The sequence below is a fragment of the Camelina sativa genome, chromosome 20, assembly GCF_030686135.1.
Source record: "Camelina sativa cultivar CO46 ecotype springtype chromosome 20, ASM3068613v1".
Classification (NCBI taxonomy): domain Eukaryota; kingdom Viridiplantae; phylum Streptophyta; class Magnoliopsida; order Brassicales; family Brassicaceae; genus Camelina; species Camelina sativa.
In genome coordinates, this window is record NC_141899.1 from 30,772,830 (window position 1) to 30,785,620 (window position 12,791).

General features: G+C 38.4%; 1 protein-coding gene and 1 pseudogene across 1 annotated transcript; one reads left to right on the forward strand and one right to left on the reverse strand.

Moving 5' to 3' along the window:
* Positions 1–1,796: 1,796 nt before the first annotated feature.
* LOC147919664 (uncharacterized) lies at positions 1,797–2,384 on the reverse strand. The gene has a single exon (XM_087504045.1). It carries the CDS (start codon positions 2,382–2,384, stop codon positions 1,797–1,799), a length of 588 nt encoding a protein of 195 aa, XP_087360171.1.
* Positions 2,385–5,031: 2,647 nt separating this feature from the next.
* LOC147919665 (uncharacterized) lies at positions 5,032–6,655 on the forward strand (annotated as a pseudogene).
* The last annotated feature ends 6,136 nt before the right edge of the window (positions 6,656–12,791 follow it).

A 12,791-nucleotide genomic window follows, 5' to 3' on the forward strand; every position in this document is an offset into this window, starting at 1 on the left:
TCCACCAATAGTAGCTCACCACTTAATCCATTTTCTTCCTTCCATTAGTGCATGTAATCCCTCCTTATTAGTGCATGTTGCTTAATGGTGCTTTAGGATTAGCTTTTAGCCAATAGGATTTCGCCATCTCCCCTTAATCTCCTTGATTAAGCTAATTCCCCACTATCTCCTCTTAATCACCTTAAATTTTTAATTCCCCCACTAATTCTTTCTTGATTATTTTAATTCTCCACTTTCCTCAATTTTTATTGGTCAATATTTCTAAGGAAATAATAATTTCCCAAAAATATTGATTCCTTCGTCCGGTATCTTCGACCTTCTCTCCGGCAATTCTCGACTTAGTCAGATTATTTTCTCGACCGTTCGGACGTTCTGCTCGGTACGTTCGGCAGTCTCTCGGGCAATTCGGACCGTACGCCTCAGCGATACGTCTCGGGCAACTTCGACTATACGTCTTGGATATCTCGACACTTTCTCGAGTCATCGGCAGATTCCCTCGAGCTCTCGACAATTTTCTCGGGTACTCGGCATCTCCCTCGAGTCTCGACAATTTTCTCGAGTACTCGGCAACTCCCTCGAGTCTCGACAATTTTCTCGAGTACTCGGCAACTCCCTCGAGTCTCGACAATTTTCTCGAGTACTCGGCGGATTTCCTCGACGAGTTTTCTCGACTCTCTCGATAAGTCTTCTCGACCAGTTTTCTTGACCACCTATCTTGGTAAATATTTAGGGTCTCGACCGTGCGTCCGGTACTTCGGTCTTGGCTCGGCCATTCTTCGACTCACAAATATTTCTCCGGACTTCCTTGGGCCATTCACCTTTATTTCCCTTCTTCTTCTTTCTTAGGTCTTTTCCGTCCCATTTCCTCGACCTTTTTGTTTAAAATTTCTACTCTTGGTGAGGGTCATTACAGCCACATTGTGTGATATCCACTCTAGCTTCATTCGGTAAAGAGACTATAACTCCAGAAACTGTCACTGTGTCATTAAAAAAAGTTCAAAAAATCAGAGCACACATGACTAGTGGCACCAGTGTCAATAATCCAACTACCATGAGGAATGGTTTTAGACAAAAAAGAAAGACATTGATGTTGAAAGGTAAATCGATTATTTTCAAATCTTAGTGAAGTAGAAGGAAAACAGTTGGAAAAGAATTGATACCAGAAGATGATTGAATTGCCATGGCACCATGCTCTGTAATAGACGAAGCCTGTGAAGATGAAGCTGGAGTCTCTGAAAGCTTAACTTGAGCACTAAGTTGCTGAATCAAAGAAGTAATCTAATCACTACTCATCATGCTGACATCAAGATTAACCGCAACATTCGTAGATGGCATGGGAGTTGTCTCGATCATGACATTTGCCACAGCATGCGTCACAGGACGAGGATTAACAGATGTGTGTCCTCTGGGTTATGTAGACAGCATAGTTGGTTTTTTACCTCCTTGACCTCCATGCAGCTTAAAACATTTCTGAATAACATGCCCAGTTTGGCCACAATGAGTACAAACAGGTCGTGGGCCTCTTGGTCGATAATGATTTTGATTCTGAACCGCAAATGTTGTATTATCATAGGATCCAGTATATGACATCTGTTGAGGAGCTGAAACCTGAGATGGAACTGAGAGAGGAACCTCAATGGGAGCAGTAGCTTGAAAAATCATACTATTGCATGTAGGTGTGATGGCCTTTTGCCTTTCATCCGAAGTGACCATATTAAAAGCTTCTTCAATACTTGGAATTGGCTTCAACATCAGGATATGTCGCCGAGTAGACTCATATGATGCATTTAGTCCCATCAAGTACAAACTGAAGCTTGACTTCGTTCCTGAAGCTTTTCCCACAAAGAAGCTGCATTGCACTCACATTTTCCACAAGTACAAACTGGCAACTCCACATAGTTTTTGTACTCTTCCCATAAGGTAACCAAGAGAGTATAGTAAGAAGTAACATCCAACGATCCTTGTTGAATGGAACTTAACTTCTGCTCTATCTCAAAAACTCTCGGAGCATCATCTTGCTTGAATCGAGAAATTAGATTCTTCCAAATACCCTCTGCGGTAGATACGAACAACAAACTTGCTCCAATTTTTTTATCGTCAGAGTTAATGATCCAAGTAGATACAATGTCATTGCAACGAGACCAAGAACCAAAATCACGATGATCGTCAGGTGGTTTCTTGATCGTTCCATCTACGAAACCAAGTTTATTCCTAACATTAAGAGCTACTCGAAATGACTTTTGCCAAGAGTAGAAATCAGCTCCAGACGTTAGATGATCGGATACGATGCTCATCCCTGCATGATCTGAGCTGTGCAAGAAAAACAGATTCTCATACTGATCCGTCAGATTCGTCGGCACTGAATTTGTAAATGAAGGAGTCATGATTCAAATTTGAAACAAGATTGTGCGATAAGAAGCAACAACCCAAGCTCAATCAACCAAGAGAAAAGCGATTAACCCCAAAAGGACTCGGGTAATCAAAGAAGAGCACAGAATCAACACAATCGCAATAAGATTCGCAACAAAAGATGAAAAGATCTGAAGATTTGAAGCACTCATCAGAAAACAAAGGAAACCAAATCGGAGTTCAAGAAGATCAATTCAAGATAAAACAAAGAGAGAAACAAAGCTCAATCGAGAAAGAATCAGCTCGAATCAAAGATGAGAACGAAGACGAAGCTCAGAATCGTCATCAATGGTGTTTGAAAAAGTTTGTTATGTGGAAAAAAGAATGAGAAATTAATTTTGCTCTGATACCATGTTAACTTTGGTAAAAAGATATTTTCTCATTAATGAATCATATTATGATACAAGAGTATATATATTGTACAATTAGTATACTAGAAGGATAATCTAAAGGAGACTTAACCATCCTAATCTACATTTATAAACTATGATATATATGAGCTAATAATATGACACTAGGGTTCATCAGTATCCTCTCATGCTCGCGTTGAGAAAGCAATTCGCTTCATGCGGAAAGATCGCGCGTATCGCTGTTCCCAGAGACTTTGATAAAGGTATCCTCAAGAGTCCTCTCTTCATTAGTTTTTGGGGAGAAGGTGCGAGAGACAAGGCATTGAAACTTAGTGGAAGTGACCTGGGAGGATGGACTCTAGTTGTTAAGCCTGTACCCTACTACCCCAGCAGAATGAACCTGCCGGATCAAACAACCACCTCTTCGATCGAGATGTACGCTCGTAAGTTGATTTATATCATCTCCTGCAATGCTTTTAGTATCTTGCAATGCTATTTATAATAATAATAATATTCTCTCCTTGTTTATTAGGCTAATTGTTAAGGTAGATGATTTACCTTCTTCGGTGCGTAATATTGATTTGAAGATCGGGTTGTGTGAACATTTATCTTCATGTGGAGAGGTCGCCAGTGTTACTGTTTTTCGCACAGCTGATTTTGTCGACCGAATCCTTGCTCGCGAAAGGTTGTTTCTGCCTTCTTATCCCCCACCCAATTTGTGAATATAATTCCCAGCTCTCTCTCTCTCTCTCTTTCAAGTTATTTAATTCTAACTAAAGACTTGAAAGTTACATAGGTGCTCTTGTTTCTCTTACGGGAAAAGGATGTGTAGAGAAGGCGCTGGAACTAAGTGAACGTAACGGAAAAGGATGGAATCATAGGCGGATCCACATAGAAAGGTATGGGGTCAATTGACTCCTCATTAGTTTGAATTTTTTTTTTTTTAATAATACATATACTATTAGTTTTTGTATTGCTGCTTATACAAGTCACAAAAAAAAGAAAAAAAAAAATATATTTAGTGGATATAATGTTTAGTGGCCCATTAATATTCTCCCAAAACAATTAATCAACTCTAACCTAATAACACAAAATTACGTGAGCAGTTTTATTTCTTCTTTTACCTTCCTTCAACTTCTATTCATCATCGTCGTCGACAATCGACATCGTCATCTTCATTCAACTATTCAAGTAAGTCAAATTTTCAGATCAAACTTTTGTTTCTTTGATATTGTTCTAAAAATATATTTCATATAATTATATATTTATATATCTATGTTGAAAATTGGATAAATTCGTAAAACATACTAATTTTCCCAATCAGAATTACTGAATTAGTATCTAATATTTGCCATTGCTATGAAATATGTGGTTTTTACAAAGAACATGAACTGTTAATTATTGTTTATGTCTTTTCTTTGTTTTGGTTCTAAGACAAGTAAGCAAACGTAGATTCTAGCACTTCTACAAAAGCCATTGCGTTTGATACCTTATTAGCTTAACTAGTTTTGATTTAAAGTTTTAAATTATTAGAAATTTATTCTTTGCACAATTGTTTTGATTTCTGGAAAATGCAGGAAACAATGAGAAAGATTTTGAAAAGGAAAGATCTATCTCCATCTTGCAGTAATTTAGATGATCTGCCATGGGATCCTGCTGACCGAAAAAGAATAGAAGATTATCATCCAAATCAAAGAGATGAGGTAATTCGAAAATATTTGGTTAGAGGTCCTTGCCAACCCCGAGGTCATAATTTTGAACAAAAAGACATAGGAGGTGTAATGAGGCGTTTTAACGTCGCTTGGTTTGATATGTTTCAAAACTGGTTAGAGTATAGTGTGAAGAAAGAAGCAGCTTTTTGTCTATGTTGTTATTTGTTCAGAGATAATGCTGGTAAGGGTGGAAAAAATGAAGCATGGAGCACTGTTAGTTTTACTTACTGGAATAAGTTTTATAGAGTTTCAGAGCATGCTGTATGTGGTTTTCATAAAAAAGCAGTAATGAAGTGTGAAAACTTGATGAACCAAGGTCAATCTATCAAACATGCTTTTCAAAAGCAAGCTGATATTACGAAGAATGAGTATCGAGTTCGGTTGAATGCTTCAATTGATGTTTCTGGATACTTGTTGCGACAAGGGCTACCTTTTCGTGGTCATGATGAGTCGGAAAAGTCTGTTAATAGAGGGAATTTTGTGGAGATCTTGAAATTCACTGCTGAACAAAATGAAGATGTGAGTAAGGTTGTTTTAGAAAATGCTCCTGGAATAATCAAATGATGTGTCCAACGATTCAGAAAGATATAGTGAACTGTTTTTTGCAGAAGAGCTAGTTAAATCTATTATTGAAGAAATGGGTCATGATGTTTTTGGCTTATTGGTGGATGAATCAGCGGATGTTTCAGATAAATAACAAATGGCAGTGGTGTTTCGTTTTGTTGATAAAAGAGGGATGGTCAAAGAAAGATTCATGAGTATTACGCATGTGAGTGATACAGCTTCATCATCTTTGAAAGCTGCGATTGATTCTTTGTTTGCAAAATATGGATTGAGCATAAAAAAGGTGAGAGGACAAGGTTATGATGGAGCTAGCAATATGAGAGGTGTGTTTAACGGGCTAAGGGCATTAATTTCTAAGGAAACCCCATCAGCTTACTATGTTCATTGTTTTGCTCACTAACTCCAGTTAGTTGTTGTGGGAGTAGCAAAGAAACATTTTGATGTTGGAGATTTTTTTGATATGATTTCTTTGTTGGTAAATGTGGTGGGAGCTTCATGCCAAAGACAAGATATGACAAGAGAGAGTTATAGGAAAAAGATTGAAGAAGGAATCAATAATGGTGAAATTAGTACTGGAACAGGGTTGAATTAAGAGGTGTCTCTTAATAGACCAGGGAATACCCGCTGGAATTTGCATTATAATACTCTATTGTATTTGATTGAGCTATTCTCATGTATTGTCGAAGTGCTTGAATACATTGAGATTGAAGGTGCAGAAGACTTGAAAAGACGTCAAGCATGTGGTCTCCTCAAGTACTTTCATAGCTTTGATTTTGTATTTTATTTGCAAATGATGATATATCTTTTAGGACTAACGGAGAACTTGTCCATGGCGCTACAAAGAAGAGATCAAGATATTTTAAATGCTATGGATTTGGTAAACTCAACTAAATGACAGCTTCAGAAGTTTAGAGTTTAAATGCTATGGATTTGGAATTCTCTCATGAATAGAGTTTCTTCTTTTTGTGAGGAACATGATATTGAAAAGGTTGACATGGAGAAATATTTTGTTGACTTAAGAAGACCAAGAAAAAAAACAGGAGTTTCAAATATGCATCACTACAAGGTCAATTGCCTATTTGCTGTTTTGGATTTGCAGCTTCAGGAGTTCAACGATCATTTTAATGAGGTGAACACTGAATTGCTTATTTGTGCTTCTTCTTTATTCTCTAACATTGATTCGTTCTCTGAGTTTGACCACTCAAAGTTGATGAGGTTATCTAAGTTCTATCCAGACGATTTTACTCGTGGGAAGTACATATCTCTTGAACAAGAATTAGATATCTACATTGATAATGTTCGAAATGGTGAAAGATTTACTCATTTGAAGTCTCTTGGAGAACTTGCTCGTATGTTGGTGGAAACTCGAAAAAACATGTCACATCCTTTGGTGTATAGGCTGTTGAAGTTGGTTTTGATTTGCCTGTTGCTACTGCAACTATTGAGAGATGTTTTTCAGCGATGAAGATTATGAAGAGTCATTGACGCAATCGGATTGGAGATCAATTTTTGAATGATTGTTTAGTTTGTTTCATCGAAAAAGATGTATTTTTATCTATTACAAATGAAACTGTGATGAAGATATTTCAGGATATGAAAACTCGTAGAGTGGTTTTGTAAGATGTTTTTTTTATTTATGTTATAAAAAAAATTTTAGTTATGTTTTGACCTCAGTAAAAATAATTCCTAGATCGCCACTTTATGGAATATAAAAGTTGAGCATGTTGTCCCGCCAAATGACCGTAAAAGAAGGCGTACCGGCTGTGATAATCCATGTACGTAAATCTTGTTCTTGCTTCTTGATTTTTTTTTTTTTTTTCGTTTCCAGGAACTACTCTTGCATAATTATAACCTGTCTCATTAATTTTGTTTTTTTTATACTTTATATTAGTATTCTCATGGAGAAGATGGAGAAGGCTAAGAAGATGGAGAAGGGGAAGAAAATGAAGAAATCTACGGAGTAGAAAGCTCTCTCCTTAATTAGGACAAGACAAAGCTCTTTGGCTTTTTTAGTTTGTGTGATACAATACAAGCTTTCGTGTTTTTTTCTTTTTTTTTTTAACTTCGGATTTTCTCTTGTTTTTGTCAGCATGTTTATAAAAATTAAGCTGGATAATAATCATACGCCAGTGTGATGTCTTTGTCTTGATGTTAAAAAAATGTAAGCTTCATAATCATTATCTGTTTTCATTACCAGGAGTATATGACATGCGGTTCAATTTATTAGTTAGACAAAAGCATTTTCAAAATCTTCTCGAAGGGATTAGTGGTATGAGTCATGTACTTGCACGGGCACGGGTACGGGTACGGACAATCCAACCTCGTGCTTCTCTCAGTGAATTTTCATATGAAAAGTCCCTAAAACTGAAACAAAAATTTCAAAACTCCCCATTCAGTTTTGATTTTCTTTTTAAGTGTTTTACCCTTTTCCCTACGGAAATCAGAGAAAACCTGAGTTTTATCCATCCGCCCATACTCTAATCGGATCTACCCACAAGAGAATCCCTAAAAATACAAAGACGAAAAAATAAAAGTAAAAATCGAACGCTTAATCTAAGTTACTAAAAAAACTCAAAATCTGAACCGTTTTTTTTTCTAAATCAAATGTTAAAATTATATTAAAAAATACCGTTTTACATATGCTGTTTTTGAAAATGATATGAAAAGATGAATGAGATAAATTTATCAAAACATAGATTGGAAAAAACTCAAAATTAGGTTCTAGCTTCAATTAGCAAACCAGACTTGTAGTCCTTTTTGTATCATCGATGTCCTATGGTTTCAATTGTCAATATTTGGTGCGTATCTGCTTGTCAATCCACCCTATGAGATTTATCGCACAAGTTAGGGCCTCTCCATGAATTCAAACATTTCTGCTCACGCTATATCGAGTATATTGTGATTTGAAAAGTGTATATTTAGTCAAAAAACATTGAACGCGGTTTTCTTCTCTAAGTCCATCAATTCGTGAAACTAGGTAGAACTAGGTTGAGAGTTTCAATCAAGAGATCAGTCGATAAGGAAGATGGTGAAAACAAGGTGAGAAAAGAAGAAGGAAAAGAAAGGGTTTCAGAACCAACTATTTTGGAAGAAGAAGAAGGAGATAATGAGGGATCTCTATCTCCGAAATCAAGTTATCGAGAAGAAGAAGAAGATCAAGAAGAATGAGAAGAAGAAGAAGATAATGAGGAGGGAATTGAAGTTCGAGTTCGGGAACCAACTCGAGAAGGAGTACAAGCAGAAGAGTAAGTAGGGTTTGGAATTTCTCTTTGGAGATATGTTTGTCATTTGGAATTGAATTTTTGGGATTTAAGTGAAACTAGTAGAGCTAGGTACAATTAGTGTGTCTATAATACTGGTATAACTAGGTAGAAGTAGAACTATAAGTCTTATGAGAAATTTCTGAGACAATATAATTGTTTGTTGCAGGATTTCGAGGAGGAAACAACATCATGATTCAGCGTCGTCAGGTAAGGGAGTACTTTGGTTGTCATAGCGGAAGTTTGTCGACTTCTACCTCTTAACAGCACCAAGATTGCTAGCCTCACCCTCGTTCCCTCTTTTAAGCAGGAATGGGGAATGATGGCGAGACTCGACGACCGATGGGGTTCGAGCGAGAATCCTCCAAAAGTAATTTTGCGAGCAGATCGTGCTCGAGCAGAAAGTTCGCAGGTTGAAACATTTAGAGATCCTCCTTTCGACGATCCCAGACCTTCCGTGATAGGCCTTTTAGTGCCTCTTGCTTGGCGATATCTGAAGATCCTATGCAAATTCTAAGTCTACTAGCCAAAATTGTAGGTTCGAAGGTAAGACCTTTCTTTATAGTCAAACACCCTATATTGCTATTTAGTGAATCACCCTGTATTGTTATTGCCGATCAATTAATGGAATCGTAATATATGCTTACTCTCATCTTCTCAAGGTTTTTATTATCATTAATATGTTTGATTTGAAGACCAAAGTCCAAAACGACATGGCTTAGCAAAAAGGCCTATTGGGACCACGACCCAATACATTACCACAAATCAAGCAACGTCCTCAACGGCTACCTGCAATACAAGACAAAGAAAGGATGTTAGCAAATAGGACAATATCTGCAGAGAGTACGGCCATAACAACCAAGAATCGTTTTGCTGTTCTTCAATCCTACGACGACAATGACGCCACGTGACAATGATTAGAAGAGCCTAGAACTTAGGTTAAAACCTTTGTATCCCTTATGTCCTTCTATATAAAGGAACAAATCATGGTAACAACAACTATCGATTGAGATAATAAAAGAATCAATCTTTCCTCCTTCTCTGTTCCTCTGTTTCTTTCTACATGGTATCAGAGCCATGGACAAAACCATGGAACCCTATTCTTCTCCCTCTCTACACATTTCAAACAGTGTCACTATAAAGTTCACTGAGCAAAACTACTTCATCTGGAAGTCATAGTTTGAATCTTTCTTGCGCACTCAATCTCTCCTCGGCTTCGTCAACAGTGCTGCCAAACTACCAAGTGAGAAGATTCCCATCCGCAACAACAACGATGGCAAAGTTGAAGACATACTCAACCCAGATTTTGAGAGCTGGTCCAGATCTGACCAAGTTGTGAAGGCATTGCTGCTAGGTTCCATGACCGAGAATGTTCTGCGACTGGTAATCGGTTCTGCAACTGCTCAAGAGGTATGGGACACTCTAATCTCTCACTTCAACCGAACATCCTCCTCTAGGCTTTTTGAGTTACAACGTCGTCTTCAAAATGCTGAGAAATTAGATAAAAGCATGTCTAATTATCTTAGAGGAATCAAGGATATTTGTGATTAGCTAGCATCTATAGGAGACCCGGTTAGTGAGAAAATGAAAATCTTTGCTGCTTTAAGAGGTTTAAGCCGTGAGTATGAACCTATAATCACTGTCATCGAGGATTCAATGTATCGATCCCCTGCTCCCACCTATGATAACGTGATATCTCGTCTCACCCGATATGACTACATAATCCAGGGTTACTCTGCTCCCACCGATGTCTCACCACACCTAACGTTTCACACGTCAAGGTCTTCAGGATATCAACACCGTGGTCGTGGAAACATAGGCAGAGGCAGAGGATCTTACTCAACTCGTGGCCGAGGATTCCAGCAACAATTCTCGTCTACCACTTCATCTAGACCATCTGCCAACTCTACTAAAAAATCAGTGTGTCAGATCTGTGGCAAACGAGGTCATAATGCCTTTGAGTGTTGGTTTCAATTTGATGAAGAATATCAACAACCACCTCAACCTGCAATCAGTGCTGCTGCTTTCTCGGCCTTACACATCACTGATGTAACCGAAGTCAACAGTTGGTACCCTGATTCAGCCGCTACTGCACACATCACTAGCTCCACCCAATGACTTCAGCAAGCTCAACCATATCATGGCAGTGATATGGTGATGGCAAGTGATGGAAATTTCCTTCCCATCACTCATGTCGGCTCCGCTAATCTCCCTTCAACGTCAGGTAACATCCCTCTTAAAGACGTGCTTGTTTGTCCTGAAATAGCAAAATCATTACTATCAGTTTTGAAGTTGACCAAAGACTATCCATGTGCTGTCACATTTGATGATCTTGATGTTGTTATTAAGGACAAAGCATCACTCAAAGTTCTGACAAAGGGAAAGGAAAATAATGGGCTTTACAAGCTGGATGATCCGAAGTTTCAGATGCATTACTCAACAAGACAAATCAAAACAAGTGATGAAGTTTGGCATCAAAGCCTAGGACATCCTAATCAACAGTTTTTATCTGCAAATAAGGCAATTCAAATCAATAAAAGTACCAGCAAGGTGTGTGAATCATGTCAGCTTGGGAAGAGTTCAAGATTGCCATTTAGTTCTTCCACTTTTATTGCTTCAAGACCTCTAGAGAGAGTGCATTGTGATCTCTGGGGTCCCTCTCCTGTTTCTTCTGTTCAAGGATTCAAAATTTATGCAGTGTTTATTGACAATTATTCAAGATATTGTTGGCTTTACCCTTTAAGGAGAAAATCTGATTTTTGCTCTATCTTCATCAAGTATCAGCTTCTGGTTGAAAATTTATTGCAAACAAAAATTGGCACATTTCAGTCTGATGGTGGTGGAGAGTTCATAAGCCAACGATTTCTTACACATCTGCAAAACAATGGTATTCAACATTTCATATCATGTCCTCACACACCTCAACAAAACGGCATTGCAGAGAGAAAACATCGACAGTTAACAGAAACGGCATTAACATTGATGTTTCAAAGCGCCACTCCACAAAGCTATTGGGTGGAAGCCTTCTTTACTTCTAACTTTCTCTGCAATCTTCTACCACATAGCAGTCTCAACAGCAATACAAGTCCATATGAGGCACTCTTTGGCAAACCACCAGAGTACTCTGCCTTACGAACCTTTGGCTGTGCATGCTTCCCAGTTCTAAGGTCGTATGCTCAAACCAAGTTTGATACTCGATCCATCAAGTGTATCTTTCTTGGCTACACTGAAAAATCTAAAGGGTATCGCTGCTTTTATCCTCCAACTGGGCGAGTTTATCTCAGTTGTCATGTTGTGTTTGATGAAACAACCTTTCCGTTTAGGAACACTTACAAATATCTGCAGCAGTCAGCGCCTACTCCTCTGTACACAGCTTGGCTAAAACAATTCTCATCTGCCTCTATGATCAGTGATCAAGTAGAAGCGTCAGTGTCTGCTCCCACAGTGCCAGATCCTGTCTTAAGTGACTTTGTTGAAGCTGTCGATCAAGCTCCTGAAACCGTCAAAGCTGTCGACCAAGTTCCTGAAATTCCACCTATTTCAGACAACGAGATCACTATCAGCAACACTGATGCAGATGTAACAAGCATAGCAACAGAAGCTCCAACTGAATTACCACATTGGACTGATGATGAGAGTTTTGGGTGTACGACAAGCTTAGATCTTGTTCCTATAGGCAACAGCTCTCAATAATCAGCTCCAACTGTGCAAAATTCAGTAGAAAATGCAGAGAACAATGCCCCTTTTGTGTCAGCTTCAATCCATCCAATGAATACTCGCTCCAAAGCTGGAATCTCTAAACCAAATCCGAGATATGCTCTCCTTACGAAGAAAGTCTCCTACCCCAAACATGAAACAATGACTGAAGCATTAAAGGATCCAAACTGGACATGAGCAATGAATGAGGAAATGGGAAATTGCAAAGAAGCGAATACCTTCTCATTAGTTCCTCACACTCCTCATATGCATGTTCTTGGATCAAAATGGGTTTTTAGAGTCAAATTAAACGCAGATGGCACGCTGGACAAGTACAAAGCCAGGCTCGTAGCTCAAGGATTCAAGCAGGAAAAAGGTATCGACTACCTTGAAACGTATAGTCCAGTGGTTAGGACTGCAACAGTACGAGCTGTTCTTCATTTTGCCACAATGATGAACTGGGAAGTAAAACAGATGGACGTAAAGAACGCCTTCTTGCACGGTGATCTCACGGAGACCGTCTACATGTAGCAACAAGCAGGATTTGTTGATGAAAGATATCCAGACCATGTTTGTCTCTTGCACAAGTCCCTCTACGGCCTTAAAAAATCACCGAGGGCTTGGTTTGATAAGTTCAACAACTTCCTGCTCGATTTTGGATTCACTTGCAGTCTGAGAGATCCATCACTCTTCGTTTGCTACAAAGGTAACAATGTCATCACGCTCTTGCTTTACGTTGATGACATGGCTATCACAGGGAACTCCTCCGAACTGCTCAATGATCTCCTTTCACAACTAAA

Coding starts and splice junctions, on each gene's coding strand:
- LOC147919664 (XM_087504045.1), bottom strand. CDS start 2,384: ATGACTCCTTCATTTACAAATTCAGTGCCGACGAATCTGACGGATCAG.